Below are 23761 nucleotides of genomic sequence, written 5' to 3' on the forward strand. Positions count from 1 at the left end.
CCATTGAAATGAAATCCAACCAATCACACAAATTTGCAGTAAATGTATTTGTCCCCTTTTAGATACCCCTCATTTACTCCTACCACCTCACTCCCTCACTCCTACTTCTACTTACACCTCTAACAACAACAACAACCCACCTCCTCTTTTTTCTCTCTCCTCCTCGACCCGATTCGGCCCGACCCGACCCGTTTACCCGATGCGACGGCGGCGGCGCCTTTAAATGGGTTGTATCATTAGCCGGAGGCGACCCGCCGGACCTCCACCTCCGGCGCCGGAAAACCCAACTCATCGCCGCCGTGCTTCTTCCCTTTCCTTAGGAAGGGACTCTCTTTCTCCTAATACTAGTACTAGTAGTAAGCTTCCTCGTTATTCGTCTAACTTCTCTACGACTGAGCTCCGGCGCCACGTCATCGACCCTTATGGAGGTGGGCCCACTACCCATCATGGGTGGCCCACTTGGCTTGCTGACGCTGTTGGTGATGTCATTAATCGGTTCTCCCCTCGCCGTGCTAGTACCTTCCAAAAGCTCGATAAGGTTCGTCTCTAAAAGTCCTTCCTGTTTCGCCTTTTAAAGGAAATACGGAATACCCATTTGATTGATTGTTTGTTTTGTTTTTGTGGTTTTTAGATTGGGCAAGGAACGTATAGCAATGTATATAAAGCAAGAGATTTGGTAACAGGGAATATAGTGGCATTGAAGAAGGTTAGGTTTGATAATTTAGAGCCTGAAAGTGTAAAGTTTATGGCAAGAGAGATTATAGTATTGAGCAAACTTGATCATCCTAATGTTATTAAGCTTCAAGGTTTAGTTACTTCTCGAATGTCTTCGAGTTTATATTTGGTTTTTGATTACATGGAGCATGATCTTTCTGGCCTTTCTGCTTCACTTGGTGCTGGTAATAAGTTCACTGAGCCACAGGTACTTTAATTTTTCGATATTTTTTTACTGTTTTCGAGATTAATTGTTACGTTGATAGTGTAATTTGAACGGAAAAACTAAATCTGGGTGGTGGGTAGTATTTGATTTGTTTGGTTGTTTATTGTTTAATCTGAAGTTTTGTAATTTACTTGATTTGGGGTATTTTTAATTATTATTTGTGCTGCTTGTCATTTAGTTTCTTGGGTTCTTTCTTGATAGTAGTTTTGACAGTAGTAATTTAATGGAGAATCTTGAGCAATGGGGGGCCTCAAGTTCTGCAAAAATTTTTGTATCTAATTACAAATTGTGTGGTTATAAAACTAAATTGAGTTTGTCTTCTTATTACTTGGGAAAGTCTGAGTTATCCTGTCCCCTTTTATGCTGATAGAAAAAGCCAAGCAGCTGAGAGTGCAGGATGTGACTGTTTTACTAAGATTAGATGCCTGAGTTTTTGCAATAGCATTTGGACTGGGAGTTATTGTGGTTCATTGGACATTTATCGGTTTTTATCCGAATTTTTAAGTCCAGAGTACAATACTTGTTTGTCGCCCTTATGTTTGTTTTCCCTTACAAGCTTTGCTTATGTTTGTCTTCTTATTTGGATCTGTGATGCAAAACATTATTTTATCAGCTATAACAACATAGCATGTGCCCTGCTTTAGGTGGGGTTTGGAGAGGTTTAAATTTATGCGGCCTTACTGCTATCCATGTTTAAACTGATAGTGAGACTATGTTTGGTTGCAACACATTTCTGGCCATATAATTTTAAATTGTTGTGTCGGACTTCATCTGGCGATTGATACCCAGGAGCATATCAACCACATTAAATATCATGTTTTAGTGCTCTAGCCCTTGAATCAGAATATAATATTTGGTTGTTGTACTCTTAAATGTTTCTATAGATAAAAAAAAATCTCTGGATTTGGCAGTTTTCTTACTAAGTATCTTGAGAAGATTGTCTAAGCTCTTCCAGTCTTCCCCTCTTTTTTGCATGGAGTTGCATCAGAGAGATCTGTGGATGGATTAAGTTCCTAATAGGTCCATCGATTTAGTGTATATTGTATATGCTCTCAGAACTCTGACAAGAAGCTTAAGATTTGTCTAATATCAGACATTCCTGGGAAAAAAAGAAACCTTTAGTTTTTGTAGATGTTTTCAATGAAAGCAAACCTTGTTTCTTCCCTGCAAATCTCATCATTGTCTTTGAGCTGAAATTTAAGTAAAGCCAGCATTTTTGGAAATTATATTAGGCTTCAGCTAGATTTAGGGAAAATTACATGTTGATGGTCTGAGGTAGACATATCAGGATTACTTTGGGAGATTCACAGCAGCCCGTGGTTATTCATGAACAATGACATTCTGTCTAAAAAAGTTTAAATGGGTGGTGCTAATATGTGAGAAAGGGTGTGAAAGCCATTTTGGGACTTTGGAGATCCAGAACTAACCATCTTTCTTCATTCTCATGTAAATTATAAAGATACGAGTTCCATCTTTCTTCATCCTGAATGGGTCAATGTGATTTGACGAAGCTTGGAGTATGAAATAAAGAAATTGAAACTTTGGGGCTGTTTGGTTGGCCTCATTGGAAAGAAGGAATTGAGAAAGAGATAAGAAAGCTGGAAAGGAAAGTTTACAAAATCGCCCAATGCCCTATGCTGTTTGGTTGAATGAAGAAAGTGACCTGAAACCCTTTGTGACTGTATGTTACACAGATGCATATTCAAGCAGAATCAAACTCTCTTTCTTAACTTCCAGCCATTTCTTCTGACTGCCGGCATTTTACAAATAGTACAATCACCACTGCTCTTCACCAATAACCAAGCCACTGCTGGCAAGTTTGATAACGGGTTACAGTTGGCATGTGGCATCTTCCATTGCAACTGAAGGCACTGCCTTCCAACATTATAGAAGGATATGGATAATATGGTCAATTTGAACATCAAATCTCTAGATCCAGAGCATTCATGGTCAAAATACACCATTTAAATCTTTAATTAGAATGTTGATGTCTGTCTCTCCTTTTCTTTTTCTCTCTAATTTGTTGGTGATCAGGGTGGTTACGACTGTGAGTATGTGGCACATTGTTGGTGAATGTGAATCTTGTGATGGCCATGGGGTTTAGGATGTTAATTATCATGGTCATGCGGTATTAACTTGGTGTTTGAGGTGACTAGTGATGATAAAGTTATGGCGGTGCAAATGGTGGTGGTTGATACTTTGGTAGTGGTCAAGTTATGGAAGTGGCTGGTGGCCTTGGGTCAAACTGGTGGTTGGGTGATGGAGTTAATTGGTCAAAGATGGTCAAGGGGAGTCATGGTGTGGACTGTGGAGGAAGTTGGGGAAATTCTCAACTCCCAAGTTGGGTTGGAGAATCTGTGTAGAGCAATATTTGGAAACGCTGCAAGCAGAAGGGGAGAAAGAAATAAAAAAAATGTCAACTAAACAATCACCAAGGAAAAACAGGGTTAAATTTCCTTTCCCTTACCTTTCTGCCCCACCTTCCCAAGAATCCCAACCATATAGCCACTTAGTGTTTTAGTTATGTACAAATAGATATAGTTTGATGTAGTTCAATCTATATTATACTAACTTTTTTGAGTGTTATAAGTATGAAAATACTCCTAAGACACTTGTAATATTTTTGGGATCTAGGATTTCATCTGAAATTTTAGAATTGGAGCAAATGAAGTGTTTGGCAAACAAATGAATTTGTAATTAGAATTTATCCAGATCCACAATACTTTAACATTCTGTAGATTAGTAATTTTAAATTACTTTAGTAAAGTTGTCATTTCAAATTCTGAGCTACATCATATCGCTAACCTTTCCCCTTTTATTCTTCTGTCTTCTATTTGTTGTCTGAATAACAGCCACAGTAGCTATATGAGATGAACTTTTGAATTGTTTATGACAATGGTTACGGATTAATAAACTGATGGGTGTAAATATGGAGCTTGTGGTTTATGAGGAGATAATAATTTCTATGCTTAATCAATAAGGTTCGATCAATATTCCTCTTTCTCTCTTCTCTCTAATATTCATTTTCTCTCTCCTCCATCTGCCTCCTAAATGAAACTTCAAGTACAATATGATTTCAGAATTTCTGGAATTCAAACTTTATGATCCAAACACACAATTTGGATGTAAAATTCATCAATTACAATTCCACAATTGAATTCCAGTATTTGAAATGAATGCTGAGTTCCCAAATGCACTCTTATAGGGATTGCTGAATTCACCCTTTTTTTTTTTTTTTTTTTTTTGACAATCAATAAGAAAGAAATAAATTCAACTTATATTTGATACTTTCTCCTTAGGTAACCCAAATAATTTAGGGGTTTAACACTGAATAGGATTTCTGAATGAATAAGTTTTTTTATTGTATTCAAGAATTCGAGATGAATGTAAAAACCTTATGATTGGTGCCGGCTTAATATATTACGTTCTGTCGTTTGTTAACTGGTGCAGTATGACACCCCTTTGTGAGGCAGTGAGGCAGTAGATTTGCTGTTGAAATGGTACCTGCAGTTTACGACTTGTGAGAGAATCATTAATAAATGACTGAAGATTTGGTATAATCTGTGACTGGCTGCCTGCACATGCCACTGCAAGCTTATGATAGATAACGAAGTAAAGAATGAAATTAAGGCTGCCACCCTGACCAATGAGGCAAAAGCTTGCTTAAATCTTTCTTTAATAGATTTTTCCTCGGATATTATGTATAGCTGGATGTGTTAATAAAAGGATACTATTTCTTTTTCTTCTACACACTGATCCATTCCAATTCTGTTGTATCTCAATTTAATAACTTCATGCGCTAAATATGTTTTTGCTGCTCTGAGTTTCATTTATTAGCTGCCTGATTCAAATGATTAAGGCTGACTGATTAGTGATCACTGAATGATTTTTTAGGTAAAGTGTTTCATGAAGCAGCTAATATCTGGGCTTGAGCATTGCCACAACAATGGAATTCTGCACCGTGACATTAAAGGCTCCAATCTCTTAATTGACAATGAAGGAGTTCTTAAGATAGCTGATTTTGGATTAGCTACAATTTACAATCCTAGTCAAAAGCAACCTATGACCAGTCGAGTTGTCACCCTGTGGTATCGTCCTCCAGAACTGCTTCTTGGAGCCACAAATTATAGTGTTGGTGTTGACCTTTGGAGTGCTGGCTGCATTCTGGCAGAATTACTAGCTGGAAAGCCAATTATGCCAGGGCGGACCGAGGTGTTGCATTTCTCCAAGATCTCATGATTTGATTGACAATTTTTAAGCTTCATTCTTGCTATATGTCCTTTATCCTTGTCTGGGATACATTTCTCACCGTAGACCATGTTTTTTTCTAGGCTAAATGTTTTGAAGTTTTGTTCTAGACTTGTAATTCACATTTATATCTATTGTGTGGCCAGGTAGAGCAGCTTCACAAGATATTCAAGTTGTGCGGCTCTCCTTCTGAAGAGTACTGGAAAAAATATAAGCTACCAAATGCTACTCTTTTCAAGCCACAGCAGCCCTACAAGCGTTGTATTTCAGAGACCTTTAAAGAATTCCCCCCTTCTTCCCTCCCACTGGTTGATTCACTTCTTTCAATAGATCCTGAAGGACGAGGCACTGCTACTGACGCTTTAAATGGTGAAGTGAGTATTTTATTGGACACTGCATGTTTTGAACTGAAAAATTAAAGGCTCATCTTTGAACTCCTTGTGTCATGTATGATAATTTATATTATTCACTCGTCAACATGTGTCCACCTTCCACAAATAGAACAATCTCAGGCGTAAAAAGAGAAATGGAGATTTGAATAGCAGTTAGGCTGCTCAGCTTGATCTTATTGGCTGTTATTGCTTTTTAGTTTGATGATCTGATTTCACATACATACATTGGTTGTGCTATTTAGCTATTGCAAGTAAAGATGGTGTCTTCTTTTTACCCCCTCCCCCCTCCCCCCTCCCTAAATGAGATGAAAGAAAAGGTTGGTTTGATATGTAAGCTTACATAAATTAATTGGTTGCCTTCATGTATAGTTCTTCTCCTCTGAACCTCATGCTTGTGAGCCGTCTACTTTGCCAAAGTATCCTCCCAGCAAAGAGTTAGATGTAAAGCTACGGGATGAAGCTGCAAGAAGGTTTACACTACCTCCACTTTTATTGCACTTGTTTTATATTATTTCCCAAAAAAAAATAAAAAATAAAAATAATTGCACTTGTTTTATATTGTTATACTTTCACTAAATTTGCCAGTTATCTTCATAGTGCTTACTGTCAAATTGCCACCTTCATAATAGGCAAAGGGGCTTAAGTGGAAAATCTAGCATTGCTGATGGTGCCAAGAGAGTTAGAATACGTGACCGGGCTGGCTGTGCAATTCCTGCTCCAGAGGCAAATGCTGAGCTACAAACAAATTTGGATGTATGTTGAACAATCTTTATTTAATGTGTCTGTTTTTTCCCTTTTGCTTTTTCCACTGTATTTGGTAGCCTTTTTTGGGTTTCTTCACTGCTGCCTTCTACATTGCATGTCTCATCAGTAGTTTCAGGAATGTGCTGCAAATGATATCCAGTTTAAATCAGCTACTTTATATAAGGAAAACACTAAACAGAATTCGTAAAATTCAACTTTAATCACTAAAACTTAGTTTTGGACTTTTGGTTTGTCAAAATCTTTTCACTGAAATCCAGTTTTAATCAGTTTTAAATTCCATTAAATCAGTGAAATTCAGGTTAAGAGAACAATGCCTTTGAAGTTAAACTACTTGCATTGTTTATTATTGTTTAGTTTCAATGCAAAATTTTGATTGATTAATATCTTAAAAATGCTACAAGTTAAAAAGTATGAGAAGTTGATGTTCCTGTGCTAGTATTTATAGAGATGAATTTGTTTTCCTTGCGAGAAAAATACTACAGATATCTGTCTTGTTATGGGATGCAGCAACTAATTATCTACCTTTGAGTTTTCCAGAGGATGAGATTTGTGACACAAGCAAATGCAAAGAGCAAAAGTGAAAAGTTCCCTCCGCCCCATCAAGATGGAGCTGTTGGAGTTCCTCTGGATACTGCCAGTAACGGTCCTCTGTCCTTTGGCCCAACTGAGCATTCCTTTGATACATCACATTTGAAGCCTGCATTGTCAAAGTCAAGAAGTGTAACGCCTGCTGAGGGGACTTCAAGGAAGAAGAGAACCAGTAAAGATCAGGACTTGGCTTCGTCGTGGAAATTCTTCCATGCATGGAAACCATCAACCATTGGGCTGTCTATGGATCTAATGTTCAAGGGTAAAGGGTCAATGACACGGGTATCTAGCAGTAGAAAGTAAGCGCGCATATTCAACTTCTCCCTTACACAAACTGAAGGGACATTCTTCAATCGTAACTGTGGTCATAAAATTTTTACTTTTTTAAGTTATGGAGGTGTAGTATGGAACGCAACCGTGCTGGAAGTTTTTGTATACTAATACACAAGGTTAGTTGTACAGTTGGTCATAGCTAATGCTACCTATTTTGATGTGTCTGATATTGTCTATATGCTACGAAGTTTCTATTAGTGACTCATTCAAAATTAAAATTATTTACCCCTTCGTTTTAAAGCTACTTCAACCATCCAGTTTGCCACTACTAGCTCTTTTGCCTCAACAGATGAACTTTCTAATCTTACTTACAAATAACATTTTAAGGGAGTTTATGACGATGTATATATTTGATTCAATTCTAGCTAGGTTACGGCCTCATGGGTTCCACCCCCTATTCTTCAAACATTTTTGCTCACATTATTCTCATAGCTAGGTCGCAATACAATTTCAATAACGCATTAAAAGATTGAGTTAGTGTTCACTTCACCTAAATTTCACTAATGTTTTATATTGTATACACTTGGACCTTAGTCCTTCCCGTGAAATTTTTTCCATATTGATAGGATAATCTGTCATTTTTTTTTAAAAAAAAAAAAACATAATTTTTTACTAATTAATGATTAAAAATATCAATGATCAAACTTATGGATTTTTGAATACGCCCAAAAATGCGATTTTTTATTTTTATTATTTATTTATTTTTTTATGAAAGAGGGAGTACAAGTATCATAATCCGTATATGTATGGCCTCATGGCCCTCTGGCCTCATCTAGCCACGCTTACTAATTAAAGAGGGTAGCTGTGTAATTAATTAGACCTTGATTGGATGTATATGTCTACCCAGTACCCACCATTTTGCATGATTATATATTTTTTCTATCATTTTACTATCTTGGACTTGGATAATACATGCAAACACAAACTTTGAAAGTACTAGTAAATGGATACTGATTTATACGTAAATGGATACTAAGCTATCCGTAAACATCTATAATATTATTAAAACTGAAGACCTATTAAAAATTAATGCATGATTGATTTAGGTTTTGAACCATTAAATTTAAAACATTTACCATCAAACTATCAATGTCTAAAATAGATTAAAACTAAACATTGTAGCTTTCTAATTTGACCATAATCTTCTTATTTTACAATTTTGTATTAACTACTCAATATATTATTTCAATTAATAAGCAAATATAATTTTTTTTTTTTTTTAAATTTCAACTTTGGTTCTCATTGAAATTTTGTAACTGTTGATCGCCATCAAATATTCCCACTATAATTTCTTAGTTTCCTCTTCTAATGTCTAATCAAATCGACAATTTTTTTTCAAAAAAAAAAAAAAATTACTACTTGTATAATCAAAATACAAGCACTGTTTGAGTGAAATTTTTATATACACCCGAATGCTTGATCATCAATACAGAAGATTTGCGGTTTCATTCTAGTAAAAAGATATAAAATAAAAAATACTCGTATATAATAGTATTTTAAAATTATACTGTATGATGATCAATTGAGATTTTACATAATCATAAAATATAGCTAAAAGAGTTTGTGAATTGCAAATTGACGTCACTGATGACCATTTGAATGAAGATCTTAGTGAATTATTCTTATAATCTGGATTATATGGATAATAACTTTATTTTTTTGGATAGCATAAGGATGATAATACAGCTACGAAAAAATAAATGGATAAATAAAAAAAATCAAATTTGATATGATACATTGACAGATTAAGATATTAATCCTTGAGATAAACCCACAATCTCATAGGATAACTATCAAATGACAAAGATATCAAATTAACAAAAAATAATCATTTATAATTTTCCCTATATAAACCCTTCATCCATTAATCAAAATTCACAAGAATAAAAATCATTTATTATTGTGTGATTAAACCTAAAAAGAGAGAAATTCAGGATATAATGGGGAAAGGAGCAAGTGCTAGTGATGTTGCCTCTCTTTCAGAGAACAAGGCTGCTTGGTTATATGGAGTTAATGATCTTCGCATTCTTCCTTTTAACCTCCCTGCTCTCGGTAATTAACTTATACTCGTCTAGATTTAATTGTCACGTTAATAGTTTAATTTAAACTAGTTATGTATTTTAGCACGTGACAATTTTATATTACTTTATTTTGTTTGTGACAGGACCTCAAGATGTGAGAGTAAGAATGAAGGCTGTTGGGATTTGTGGTAGTGATGTGCACTACTTGAAGGTATTTTCATATGTTACATATACATTATGCAAATTATTAAATTAAATAATATTTTCATAATTAATTGTAATGCTAATTTGATTGTATTATGGTTAATTTGATTAGACAATGAGCTGTGGTGACTACCATGTGAAAGAGCCTATGGTGATCGGTCATGAATGTGCTGGGATCATTGAAGAAGTCGGTAGCGAGGTTACCTCACTCGTTCTGGGGGATCGAGTAGCTCTTGAGCCCGGGATTGGTTGCTGGAGGTGTGACCGGTGCAAAGAAGGGTCATACAATCTCTGCCCTGATATGCGCTTCTTTGCTACCCCTCCCATTCATGGATCTCTTGCTGATCAGGTTTATATCTAATTGATACATATGTTAATTATTGATTATTCATTATTATAAGGTCCACTAATATGGTATATGAAATTCATGAATGTTATGTGTATGTAGATTGTGCATCCTGCAGACTTATGTTTCAAGCTGCCTGAAAATGTCTCATTGGAGGAAGGTGCAATGTGTGAGCCATTGAGTGTTGGTGTGTATGGTTGTCGCCGTGCTAATGTTAGTGCTGAGACTACTGTCTTGATCATTGGTGCTGGACCTATTGGCCTTGTTGCCTTGCTATCAGCTCGTGCTTTTGGCGCGCCTAGGATTGTTGTGGCAGATGTGGATGATCATCGTCTCTCTGTTGCAATGAGCCTTGGTGCTGATGGAATTGTGAAAGTTTCATCAACTAAGGAGGTTTGATAATGCTTTACAAATTACCTATAAACTACTTGACAACTGTTATTTTTGAAACGAATATCTAATTTTTTTTTTTCCTTACAGTTTGTTTCAGCTGAGGTTGATGAGATTAAGAAAGTGATGGGAAAAGATATTGATGTAACTTTGGATTGTGCTGGTTTTGAGAAAACTGTCTCAACTGCTTTCGGTGCTACTCGTAATGGTGGTAAGGTTTGTTTGATTGGAATGGGTCATTGCAACATGACCGTTCCTCTTACCCCTGCTGCATCAAGGTAAACATAGATTATAAATTTTGATCAATCATGAAACATTGTGATATTAAAGTTATTTTTCAAGAAAGTTTATGTATCAATTTTGTTATGTTGTCTATATGACAGGGAGGTGGATGTGTTGGGAGTGTTTCGTTACAAGAATACTTGGCCACAATGCATTGACTTCATAAGCAGTGGGAAGATTGATGTGAAGCCTCTCATTACTCACCGATTTGGATTCACTCAAGAAGATGTCATGAAGGCTTTTGAAACAAGTGCTAAGGGTGGCAAAGCCATTAAGGTCATGTTCAACCTTTAAAGGGTTGACTATATATACTATATATATATATATATATATATATATATATATATATATATATATATATTATATATATATATATATATATATATTTTTTTATATATATATATATATATATATAAAAAAAAAAAAAAAAATAATATATATATATATATATATATATATATATATATATATACCATAGCATACAATATGTGTAAAGATCCCTAAGATTGCACATCTATATATAAATGCTATTATGCAATGAATTTCAAATTATAAATCTCTATTTCAAGTATTATAATTTTCGTTGATCAACAAATTATTAAAGGCTTGAGTATAGATTTTTGATCATTTGCTAGCTACTTGCAAGATAATTAACAATTTCATCATCTTTAAAACGGTGTTTTCCAATAGGCAGTGATCATTTGCACTTGTGCAAAGCAAATTTTCCCCTGTAACCTGAAGGTAGGTTTGGGGAGTGGGAATTTTCACTCTAAAATGCAATGGTGCACTATTGTATTTAATTTTCTTTGTACAAACTTATCAAAACTTATTTTTTTAGTTTGTGAGTATTATTTTTACTCAATTTTCTTTTATCAGAACGTAATTTTTGAGTTTGTATATGAAAATTAGTTGTTTTAATTGAGTACTAAGTAATAAGAATAGATCATTCAGAGTATGTACAATACAAAAATCCTAGGAAGGGCCTTCCCAATACCCAGAGCTCGAAAGCTTCTTACAGATGCTGACAGCTACAACTAGCACTGGCTGCAGCATGAGAGCTGAGAAACATATGCACTTGTTGTTCAGTACAAATTGAAGATATGTGGGGTGGGGCTGGTGGTATAGAGTTTAGCCTGGTGATCCGAAAACTTGATAAAATGATGTCTTAGCTATCGTACTGTAGTCATTGCTCTTGAAGGAGGCGCTACAATAGAGAATATCGTACTGTAGTCATTGCTGTTGGAGGCTCTACAACAGAGAATCTGTAAAAAAAGTTGTTGCATATACAGAAATAAGTAGACTACTTGATATGATATAAGGATTCGACATGAATAAATATTATTTATCATCGTATTAACTTTTATACCAATCTGTCATCTAATACAAATTTTTATACTAATTTGTTATATTTGACTTATTTTAATATGAATACATTAATTATCGGTTAGAATTTTTATACCAAAATGCCGCGAGGGAGATAATTTTTATACAAATGAACTCCGTAGCTAGTTGTCCCTTTGATTTGGGTAATAAATCAAACTTTGGGTCACTTAGGGCCTGTTCACATTTATTGAACTTAGCTGAATTGAACTAATTGGAGCTGAACTGAATTGAGCTGAACTGAATATTTTATGAGAGAGAGAAGTGAATTTAGCTGAATTGAACTAATTGGAGCTGAATTGAGCTGAACTGAATATTTTATGAGAGAGAGAAGTTACCTCTCAAGTGGTGAGACTCAAGTGAATATTTTTAAAAAATAGAGAGTATTTTTTGCAATGTATACCAATAAGTTAGTACGAAGTATTTAAACTTAGTAATTCCAAAAGAAAGTTGCTAAGTTTGGATACCCAACTTTGAGTCTCATTTGACAAAAAGTGTGGGCCCTTTGTCAATATTCTAATTTATATTTTGTAATTTATTTAAATTTTACTTTTTTTTTAAATATCACATATTTGATAATAAAAAAGAAATGAATTTGGTCAGCCATAATTAAAAGTGACATTTGTATATTTTAGAGAGTCGAAATTATGTTTTACATGAGTTGCTAAATTGAGAAGTGAGTATGATATAACCATTAGAGGTAAAAAAAACAACTCATTTTTTATTTAAATATTTAAATTTGAATCTCATCGTTGAAGATGGTCTTATAGATTAGTAACTTACGTAGTATAAAATAATTTGGCTCTTTCATATGAGGAGTACTAACTCTCCAACTCAGATCATCATCTCTTTTGCTTAATTATGAATTCAATTGCCGATATGAGAATTATGGAGAGGGAACTCTAACGGGTCGGCAGATTGCCGTAACATCCATTTGCCGCCGGAATTATTGTTGGAGATCTTGACATGGCTACCTTCAAAAACCCTTTTAAAACTCAGGTCTGTTTGTAGAACTTTCATTGATTCTTCCAATTTCATTCCTTTGCATCTGTACAACTAAAATTCCCAAAAATTTACTCATCATCTGATAGCTATTGAAAGATTTGTGGGTGTTTATGTTTTTTCACAATTCTTAGTAGTGACACATTGAATAAAGTTGCACATCTTGTTGAATTGCTTGAACCATATTCAATTTCTGGAAACTGTAATGGGTTGACTTTGTTGACATACAGTACAAATGCCGTTCGATTGTGGAACCTTCTATAAGAAAATCTTGTTTCTTCCCCGTTGTCCATTTGCGACTCGTTGGGGTAGAATTCGTCGTTGTTGTGTAACTTATGCTTTAGAATTTTGCCCTTCTAGTAATGATCATAAGGTGCTTGCCATTAAGACTAATATTAGTAAGTTTAGTGATGATAAGACCTATATAGTTGTTTACTCACGGGAACTTCTCTGATTCTCATATTGAGAAACGAAATTTGTTTCTCATGAGGGCATTTTCGTGAATAAATTAACAATTTTTTTTATTATTGTGGAATTCACAATTGAATAAAGTTGTTGGTTTATTTACGAAAATGTCATCTCACTATGAGAAACTGGGGCATCCTCTTTATGCACTTACTGATCACCTTTGGAGGGTTAAACACAATCCGGTGAGTGAGTCGAGTTGGGCTATACGAGGTTTAGGCGTTGTGGAGGGTTAGTTTGTTACAGAGGGGGGTAGTATATTGGATTGATAATGATTTATACAGAAAACCTGGAGCTAATAGGAAGCTCTACTTGTATGACTTTGATGTCGAATAATTTAGTGTTATGCAATTGCCCGATTCTGTGTAAGAAAGGACTGATAGGCTTATTTTTGCCCATGGCGAGTTTTTAGCAGTTTTATTGATGTCCTCTGAAAGTATCTGCATATGGGTTTTGAAAAAGGATGGTGGAGAGAATCCATGGAGGCTTTGGTTTTCAGGAGAGCCAAATTTAGGTGCTGTATATGGTAAAAATGGCTATATGTTTTTGTCGAACAACACTCTTGCTACAATGTCTTATGACTTTGCAAGCAACCAAATGCGAACTTTGGAAAAAAAAAAAAAATCATGAGTAGCTGGATTTCTTTCCAGACTTATGTCGAAAGCTTGGTTTTGCACAATGGTTTTAATGAGACTATCACATCATTCCTATGAAATTGATGAAGTGTTGATAATGGCTGATTCTGGAAGGTCACATGTAATACTTGCTCTTAATTATGTGATTTTTTTTTCCCACTTACATCTTCTAAAATATGTGAAATACACATTATGATATATTAATTGTCTTTTGTCGTGCTTTAAAATGCATTGTTCAGGAAGACTTGTTTTTTGTTGTTCTATATAGATATTTTTTGAACTTGTCCTTATATAGGATCATATAACCTTTTATCTCATTTACCTAACCATAAGTGAATGAGGTTGCATTCCCTTTACCTTTAAACACAAAACAATTTCTAATCCATCACCAGAGTTGAACAATGAATAATTACTCCCCTCAATAATGTGGTCTATCCTATATGCCCTTCCAAAATCTACTCATCGTCACAAAGTAAGTATTTAAGGTAATTTTGTTAATGAAAAAAAAAAAATCGGAATCACTTAAATAGAAATTATTTGGAATAGGTTATTTTTGTAAGAAACTACCTTATAAAGTTGAGATTTTGTGAAAATTACCTATTAAAAACATGTAGTTAACTACCTTATTAAACCCAAAATATTGTAAGTTGCTACGTTTGCCTGATATCCCTTGTTGACCTTTTTTGGCATTGAGCTACCTAAGTGACCTAATATATTTTTTATTTATTTATTTATTATTTTTTTTTGTTTTGGGTTTATTTACAGTGCTAACAGGTGTAATGATGTGACATAGGGTAAAATGGTAATTAGTTTTGTCATCATTTGTGTCTATCCATGTCTTGAAAATAAGGTTGGTGACTTGGTGTTAGTATTCTCAATGTAATTATGATCCGAATTAGTAGAATTGAACGTGGGAGGTTTGTGGTGAAAAATCAATGCCAAGTCTGAGTCAGTAAGAATACTAGTGAGATGTTAAGTAAGATACAAGTAAGAAGTTTGCTTTAGCACATTCTTGAGGCAGTGTTGGATCTTCACCTATAAGTGAAGCATCAGTCTTCACTGTGGAGTCTTGATCACCCATCTAACAAATAGTGCTTTAAAGTATTATGAGTGAATGAAAACCCCTGGTGTCTTAAGATAAACAGGTTTTATATAAGATCTTAATTATTTGCGGATTTAATCTTAAGCTTTGACTCTCTGTTGAAGGCTTTCAAGTTCTAAATATGATTATCTCCATACCAAAATGAGTAACGTGAAAATAGCAACACTTTACTACAATAAGCAGATCATAAACATTTAAAAAATAGTCTAGTAGTCACAACAAGGAACTGGAGAGGAAGCATTTGATGAATACTTTTTGGGAGAAATGTAAATCCATGAAGTTTTGGAGGGAGGTTTGGCAGGTTGCCAGTGTAATATTCTAGCTAAGTGTTTTTGTGTAAAACAGGAAGTTCTCTAGACTGTAATTGATTTCTTAGTTACATTCCTGTGCATTATAAGCGTAACGAAAACATTTGCAACACACATCTGCTAGCCATTGAATGTTTAAGCTGTGCATATGAAAGCTGCTCATATTCTGAATAATCTATAATTCATATTTTCATACTTTTTTGTTGGCATTGTTTTGGACTGATGCCTATATAGAAGCCCACCCGAGACTCTGAAAGGATGAGACAAGAGTGTAGATCCCCTGCATGAGAAAGTGCTTGTTACTTCCTCATTGTCTTTTCAATTCACTGGTATTCAGGTTATTATACAATTGTTCCTTTGGGGTTTCAGTTGTGTAAATGTAATTAATCTACTCAATAGTGATTTGTGGACCATCGAATTCTGATAGGATAAATCTTCTTGATTAGCATCTACAAAATGGAGGTGGGTACGTATTCTTACAATGCTGTGATGATACCTAATGTAATTTGAAACAAGGGACATATCTTTTTCTCCATTGACTTTGATGTCAAAGAATTAAGCTTTGTGAAACTGCCAGTTGGTGCAAAAGATATTAGAGTCAGGTCTAAAACTTCTTCCTCTGTGATTTATTAGTAGTTTTCACCGTGTCTTCTTAAGGAAGCTTCATACAGGTTGATAAAAGGAGGATGGAGAGGATCAATGGGGCTATGTCTATGTAGAGATTCTAGGTGATTGCTAGCTACTTTCTTCCATACATTTTTTTTTTTTTTTTTTTTTTGATAAAGCTTACAATATAGTGGAGTCATTTGGGGAAACAGAAATCTTTAGTAGATATCATTTCGTACTTGTGTGGATAGATTGGTGTTGCATAAAGTATATGAAAGGTAGACTTTGACATTTCTATGGTTAAACTTATAAGAATTGCAGATGCACTTAACTAGGTATCTCTTGCATTTCTCATTTTATAAAATTTTGCTAGCTTAACATGCTATAATTATACTTGCATTTATGTTTAGCTATTCATGACATACATTACTCAAGGATACTTAATGTTGTTATTCCTTCGGATTACATTACATTTTTGTCCCATACAATAAATTCTGACTCAAGTTATGTTCCCTGTGTTGTTTTTGCACATCCTCTTAATCGGGATTCAGCACTTTTTCATTTTCTAATCTGTTGGGTTTACACTTTTACGACTTATCCACTGAATGAAAATTTCTTTGGAATGTGTGATTTCTTCCCTATTTATTTATGAGATACAATTAAGGGAATGTGATTTGTTAGGCACAAATACACTATATATATGTATATATTCTTCGTTATTCGACTTGCTTTGTTGGTTTTCTCTAGTAAAATTTTAAGGTATAATGAATGCTACTCTTATACTAGATATGATTGCAAATCTGTATTTTCCTTGTGAGAAGGGTTTCCTACTGTTTTCTTTTTCTTTCCTATATAAAAAAGTATTGCAAATCTGCATGAGTATTAGCCTTGTATAGTAATTTGTTCAAGTGCCAATGTTATTGGTATAAGGATGAAGCTTTCTAATAGTTATGGACCTTATGGTTTGCTATCAGATTTTCTTTGTTACATTTGTACTTTAATATCTGCATTTTATCCAATTTAATTGTCATAGACTTTTTTTTCTGAACAAATTGTCATAGCCTTGTTACTGAATGGATTATTTGCTGATTTGCTCTTTAAAGAGATGCATACTAGTAGCGCCCGCTGCCTGAAGTTGCTAAATGCCCAGTTTATTTTCTGTTGCTACTGCCGCTCTACCATGGTGTAATATACTGGTGTGTCTAAGCTCACATGTGAAATCTTGAATGTATGCATAAAACTCATATGTAAGACTGTCATATTTTGGCTGATGAATGTATGGCCTGTATCAGTTCAGCCCAAGTACATGCAATTATGCTAGCCTGTTAATTAGTAAGTGCAAAATGTATGTCCTTAATGTACTTGTGTATTGTAATTTATAAGTACACTTCAAATTATATTGGTCCAATATGTTTTTAGGTATCAGACTATCAGGTTCTGTTATTCAGGGACTATTCCCCTTAGCTTTTGTTCAACTTATATGTTTTTAATGGCTTTTATGGTTTATAATTAAGAGGATTATGACATATGAGCTCTTGTTAGATTTGCATCCAATAAGTCATTACCAAATACAAAATATTCTGCATAAGATTATGCCATTGTGGGTTAGAAACCTAAGCTTAATCGGATTGATATTTCTCTCAATGGATTGCATGATTTCCATTATTTTTTTATTTTTTTATTTTTATTTTTTTCTTTTTTTAATTCTTTCTCTTGGATCATTTACATTAATAGTCCAACAAAATTAAAACTCCTTTGGACATTGGATTACATTATTTTGTCGTCCAAGGAGTCATTTGCTACCCCTGTATTTATTTTATTGTGCATTTTATACATTTTTAGTTGATTTAAGGAGCAGCCTTGCAGCATGGTTGTTCGGTTTGCAGATGAAAACCTGCTGCAGTCAGCACGTAATCAAGATATAGGGAATTGGTTGTCAGAGAGTAACTGAAGGGTACCATCAAGTATGATATTAACTTGCAAACTTTGGCATCAACTTATTTTGAGGTCATTAACCCGAAAGAAAGTGAACTGATGTGGGAGCATTAGACTTGGTTAATGTGGTAAAAATGTCATAAAGAGTCAGTTTCATGGATGATTCTAAAGCTTTTGTAAAAGGATTCTTGGATGGTCAACTCTCGGATTGACTATCCTATGTCTTGAGTAAGGTCTGATAGCTTGGAGAGTTGGGAGGTCTTTGGTCAAGTTTTAAAGCTGTCAATGTGCGACCACTTGGAGGAGAAAGTTGTGTTTAAGAGTTTTTAATGCATAGCCTATAACATAACTTATACAGAGTAATAAGCTAGAATTGTAGATCACTAAATTTACCTTAGCACAGCCATATCGTAAATTACTGTCACCCGTGCACATCAAGTCGTGCAAGAGGGTTTGTGTGTCTTTGTATTCTAGATTTATTTAGGGGTTTTAGAAGCAGTAGTCACCCTATAAGGTGATTGACTGATTGTTCTTTTCTATTTAGGGGTTTTAAAAGCAGTATGATAAATATGAAATATAAAGGTTTTCTGAAATTTTTGGCGAGCCTTGTAATTTTTTTTTTGTTTATTTATATACTCCGTATCTATTTTATTAAAGATATATCCATTTAATTTTTTTGGTAAGGAAGAAGAGTTTTAGGTAACCATATATTATGGGAAGCCTGATAAAAAGTTGATTATATTTTTTTGGCAAGCCTTGTAAATTGTGTGGAAGCTTGTCAATTTTTTTTTTTTTTTTTGGTTATAAAAGATCAAGTACAGTTACTTAGCCAATATGGAGTACTTTTTTAAACGAGGCTATAAGATTGCCAAGGTTATAGAGCTTTATTGCTACAAAAATTTTGCCAAATTTTCATTGTGAGAGAGGGTGATTGATGGATTTATCAGAGCACAATTACTTGCCATGGGACCTAATAATAGCGATACTGGCGATGGGATCTAAATTTTACTCTGTCTATGGTTGATGTTGGTGAGGCCGCCGTCCTACCTGTGCCCTCGAACTCCCTTGAGACTGTGGAACCCGTCTATTAGGAAGTCTTTGATTCTTCCCCTTTGCCCTTTGGTCTCCGCAAGATATGCTCCTTGTAATGATTACAAAGTGGTCGCTTTTAAAACGAAACATAATTTAAGGGTGTTACTAAATGTCACAAGGAAATTACTTAGGGCGCGGTATTAAATGACTCATCTACCCTTATAAATTCTATGTTTGACATTATTCAATTTTTCTCACCAATTATACTCCTTCCACCACCATCACCCTAAACACCATCACCACCACCACCCTAAGGTCACCAGAATCACCATCACCGTACACACATTACCACCACCACCCTAAGGTCGTCGGAATCATCCAATTTCTCACTATCTATCACACCAAATCAACCACTTATCATACCAAATCAACCGGAAAGGAAGGGGCTGACGACAATGGAATCGCGGCGTGGGAAGGGGGTTCGTTTGCCGGGAAACGCGGGGAAAACGCCGGCCAATTCGTCGGTAATTTTTTTTTATTTTCGCATAAAATTGCATAGTCGCGTGCTATATGCGACTCCACCATGGTACAGTCGCATATAGCATGCGATTACACCGTGGTGGAGTCGCATATGGCGTGCAACTATACCGTGGTACAGTCGCATATAGCATGCGACTCTACCACGCGACTCTACCATGGTGTAGTCGCATGCTATATGCGACTGTACCACGGTATAATCGCATGCTATATGCGACTACGCCGTGATGGAGTCGCATATAGCACGTAACTATAGTTTTTTTTTTTTGAATTTAAATTTCGAATTATGATTGTAATTTGTTTTTTTTTTAAATTTCGAATTATCATCCGTAAATTAATTTTGAATTGGTGATAAAATTAGTAATGTAATTTGAATTATGGTAATCTTATTTTATTATTTTTTTTTAAAAAAATTCGAATTAATATTTTTTTTAATTCGAATTAATATATTTTTTTAATTATGGTATTTTTTTTTTGAATTCGAATCAATATTTTATTTGATAATAAAATTTAAATATTGGTCATGTTTTACTTGATCCATGTTTATCTTTATTCGATAATCATCAATGTTTTTGTTTTGAATCAGTTTATCTTTATTCCTAAGAGATATATATATATGATTTAAGGGAGTAGTTATTATTATTATTATTATTATTTTAATTTAAAACAACAGTTTTAATTTAATAAAAAAAGCAGTTTTTTCCTTAAAAAAAAGTTATACTTAAAAGAGTCAAAGACTACGTAGTTATTATTATTTTTACGGGGCTCGCAATGATAGAACTGTCATACACGGATACAACTCTCCTCGTGGGCCAACTCCATAAACCATAACTGCACAATTCCAAAAATTTGCAATAGGGTACAAATCATCAGGCAAGTCCATGTAATGGTTCGCGCCACAATGTCCACCGGTCCAGGTGATACGATCAATTGCTTGATCCAAGCCTCCGTGATACAAATGTATTTACTCTGGTCGATTGGCCTTAACCTCGTTCACAATTAAATACCGAGCTTGTATCCAATTGTCTTGCCCACCTAATAAATTAAACAACAAAATTTTAAGTAAAATCACTGGAATATAATGTGACACTTACTTTATGCAAAGGCTTACCTAAGAAAAAGTCTGCAACACATCGAAATTCACAATTTCCGTCACCCATTACATTGTTCCAATCCTCCACAAATGGTTTGATGATATCGGGAAGCCCATAAAGGTAAGGAAAATCTGAAATGTCTCTTCCTCCTGATGAATAACGAATTATTAATTTTGTAGTTAACATAAACATCAAAGTATAGCAAAATAAACAAAAAATTACAAAAACATAGAGAACCCTTACCTCGACCTCCATTACGACCACCATCACCACGTCCCCCATTACGACTGCGACGCCCACGAGTACCACGTGTATACTCCCATGCACTACGATTACGTCGTGTACTATTTGATTGTGGTCTCCCTCTAGTAGTTGTGTTCCTAGGCGGCTCATTAACATCAAATTGATCGGAATGGAGATGTTCATCTATTAGGCGAGATACAGAACGCATGATTGCCGGGTCACTTCTACTCACCTCACGCACAAGACTCTCAAAAAATCGACTTTCCTGTGACTGATGATCGGGGTCATCTAATGGAGTCGGAACACTACCATCCTCACCAATCACTAGTGTCCTATAAAAGGGGTGCACTTGGTCTAAGTAGAAGTATGTCCCCGAATCAATGACACGACGTATATCACATGCACAAGGAATCTGATAAGTCGTCTTATAAACACATCCACACAGAACATTCACCTCATGACTTAACTCTGTCATTCTTTTCTTCTCATTCACCAACAACAACATACAATGGTGGGAGGTACGTCCATTAATATGTTGTAATGGCATAACATCATATATCCGCCCATGACTGCGTCGACTGCGCTCAAGTGATTGCTTAATCTGTGTGACCTGATCTTCAATTGCCTTGTTTACCTTGGCCCATACAGAATCGAGAGAACCAGTTGAAGTTTCCAACCACCCCTTCAAAGATGAATGTGCACTTTCCACTCTACAATTGGTGACATTGCCGAAGTGAAGCACACCATTGGTCCAAAATTTCACAAATTTCTCCTTATGATTGTTTAACCAAGTGTCCTTCACATAAGAAATCACAGCAGGAAATGGTACATACACTAGTAGAATAAATGTGATGGGAAGCGGTTATAGGCAAGCGGTTTACAAAATCCGCTTCCCATTAGATTAATAAAAAAAAAGAGGGAAGTGAAATGGCAAGCGGTTTTGGCGCGAACCGCTTTCCTTTTAATTAATGGCCAGAGGTTTGGCCTTGAACCGCTTACCATTAATTAAATTAACAAGCGGTTCAAGGCCGAACCGCTTACCATTTTTTTTAAAAAAAAGCGGGATATACACACCCTTTTCTCCTCCCTGCGAAATTTCACCACTTCACTTATTCGTTCTCACTTCACTCCTCCTCTCTGTCTCCCGCCTTCACTCATCCTCTCTGTCTCCCTCGTCCTCACCTCTCTTCTCACTTCTTCAAATTCCGGCCACCACCACCACCACTCCATTCATATTCATTTTTTTTTTATTTGGCTGCGTTTGGGGGTCGTGGGTCGAGGCTGGTGGTGGTGGTGGGTCGAGGCTGCTGCGGGTTGGTCGAGTTTGCTGGTGGTTGCTCGAGGCTACCGGTGTTTGGTGGTGGTGCATGTTTGAGGGTGTTGTTCAATCGAGCCCAAGCACGCATTCTTCAATCTTCAATCTTTGTCTTTCTCACTCTCAAATTAGGGTGAGTTCTTGCTAAATTTTAGCTTCATATGTATTAATTAGTATTAATTGTTTGGTATTCCAAAATTTCAAGTTAGGGTTTCAAGTAGTTAATCCAAGTTTCATATGTATATATATATATTGTTTGAATTTGAGTAGCTTTGAATGAAATTTATGAATAGAGTATATATTAGTTAACATTTTAGTTTGTCAAATGTGGTTAGTAAATTGCAATGTATGAATATAATGGATTGCTATATATATATATATATATAAGTAAACTTAGTTTGATTTTGTATGTATGTTAATTTAATTATTAGCCCTATTAAATGAATGAACTTGTTTATTGTTGAATGTCAAATAAATGAAAATAATAATTGAATGCTTGCATCATCATTTGCCTAGATACCCGTTCGAGTCTTTCTTAATAGGAGAAAGTCTTGAATAGTCCCCAGTTGGGACTGTTCTTGGACGTTTAATCTCACTTAGGTAGTGAATGTATGTCTCTTTTTCGATTTTAAGGAATATCCGGGCTTCTCATTTTCTCACCATGTTCTCTAGGTACATATGTAGGTAAGTTATTACCTACATCGTGTACTTGGAGAACTGGGGGGAAATGCTGCCGGATTTTCCTTAAAATTGAAAAGTTGACATACATTCACTAGTGAGATTAGACGTTCAAGGATGGGTTAGGTTGGAGTGATAAGGACCTTTTGGGAGCATTCATTTTTACGATATATGGATGATATATATGCTATGTACTTTGATTACATAATATATGTTACATTTATCATTGTTTGAAATGTGTTGGTATGTTTAAAGGCAATTTAAAGCGTCAATGGATCGCGGTTGGATGTATGGTAGACGTGATACATTGGAATTTTTTAATGGGGTTCAAGAGTTGTGCAAGAGTGCTTCACAGTATCAGCTTAGAACGGGTGTCAATTACCTTTATTGTCCTTGTGTCAATTGTAATAATGTCATAAGGGTCAATAGTGTGGATACCGTCATGGCTCATGTACAATGTCATGGGTTTAGGCCTTAATATCATGTTTGGGTTTGGCATGGTGAGAAGGGATCGTATAGGGAGAATGTTTTTGGCAATGAGACGCATGTTGAAAGTGCCGAGATTCATGTTGAAGAAGAAAATGGGAATGATGATGGTGGTGAAGGGGATGACACTAAGGATGGTGGTGGTGATGATCACTTGGATGAGATGATGCGTGATGTTGAAGGTGAATTTGGTGACCGCCCTGATGTATTTGAGTCATTATCAGAGGCTGCCAAAAAGCCTTTGTATCCCGGGTCCAAAAAATACACAAAACTCTCAGCCGTGCTTACACTATTTAACATTAACTCTAAGCATAACTGGAGTGACACTAGTTTCACTTCTTTGTTGACTGCGTTATGTGATATGTTGCCAGATGGGAATGAACTTCATAATTCCTACTATTATGCAAAGAAACTAATGTGTCCATTTGGTTTGG

At 35.2% G+C, this 23761-nt stretch overlaps 2 protein-coding genes and 1 long non-coding RNA gene across 3 annotated transcripts; all 3 read left to right on the plus strand.

The window, feature by feature from the left end:
* The first annotated feature begins 223 nt into the window (after positions 1-223).
* On the plus strand, positions 224-7510 carry LOC110703920 (probable serine/threonine-protein kinase At1g54610). The gene is made up of 7 exons (XM_021881718.1): positions 224-538; positions 632-922; positions 4835-5152; positions 5335-5562; positions 5950-6050; positions 6210-6333; positions 6883-7510. The coding sequence occupies exons 1-7, from the start codon at positions 224-226 to the stop codon at positions 7234-7236; spliced, it is 1731 nt and encodes a 576-aa protein (XP_021737410.1). The 3' UTR covers positions 7237-7510.
* A 1657-nt stretch (positions 7511-9167) lies between these two features.
* LOC110703830 (sorbitol dehydrogenase-like) lies at positions 9168-10803 on the plus strand. Its single transcript, XM_021881614.1, has 6 exons — positions 9168-9318; positions 9431-9498; positions 9604-9840; positions 9940-10230; positions 10318-10505; positions 10611-10803. Exons 1-6 carry the CDS (start codon positions 9207-9209, stop codon positions 10801-10803), a joined length of 1089 nt encoding a protein of 362 aa, XP_021737306.1. The 5' UTR covers positions 9168-9206.
* A 1875-nt stretch (positions 10804-12678) lies between these two features.
* LOC110703921 lies at positions 12679-18746 on the plus strand. The gene is made up of 2 exons (XR_002507795.1): positions 12679-12888; positions 17111-18746. It is a non-coding gene; the product is annotated as an uncharacterized LOC110703921 (long non-coding RNA).
* The last annotated feature ends 5015 nt before the right edge of the window (positions 18747-23761 follow it).

Source organism: Chenopodium quinoa, unplaced genomic scaffold (assembly GCF_001683475.1).
Source record: "Chenopodium quinoa cultivar QQ74 unplaced genomic scaffold, ASM168347v1, whole genome shotgun sequence".
In the NCBI taxonomy this organism is placed as follows: domain Eukaryota; kingdom Viridiplantae; phylum Streptophyta; class Magnoliopsida; order Caryophyllales; family Amaranthaceae; genus Chenopodium; species Chenopodium quinoa.

Bases quoted from the DNA above. Each gene is read 5' to 3' on its own strand.
- LOC110703920 (XM_021881718.1), top strand. From the start codon at position 224: ATGGGTTGTATCATTAGCCGGAGGCGACCCGCCGGACCTCCACCTCCG. The intron at 5,153-5,334 runs GTGTTGCATTTC...TTGTGTGGCCAG, and splicing joins TTATGCCAGGGCGGACCGAG to GTAGAGCAGCTTCACAAGAT. The intron at 6,051-6,209 runs GTTTACACTACC...CCTTCATAATAG, and splicing joins CGGGATGAAGCTGCAAGAAG to GCAAAGGGGCTTAAGTGGAA.
- LOC110703830 (XM_021881614.1), top strand. From the start codon at position 9,207: ATGGGGAAAGGAGCAAGTGCTAGTGATGTTGCCTCTCTTTCAGAGAAC. The intron at 9,499-9,603 runs GTATTTTCATAT...TAATTTGATTAG, and splicing joins GTGATGTGCACTACTTGAAG to ACAATGAGCTGTGGTGACTA. The intron at 10,506-10,610 runs GTAAACATAGAT...TCTATATGACAG, and splicing joins CTTACCCCTGCTGCATCAAG to GGAGGTGGATGTGTTGGGAG.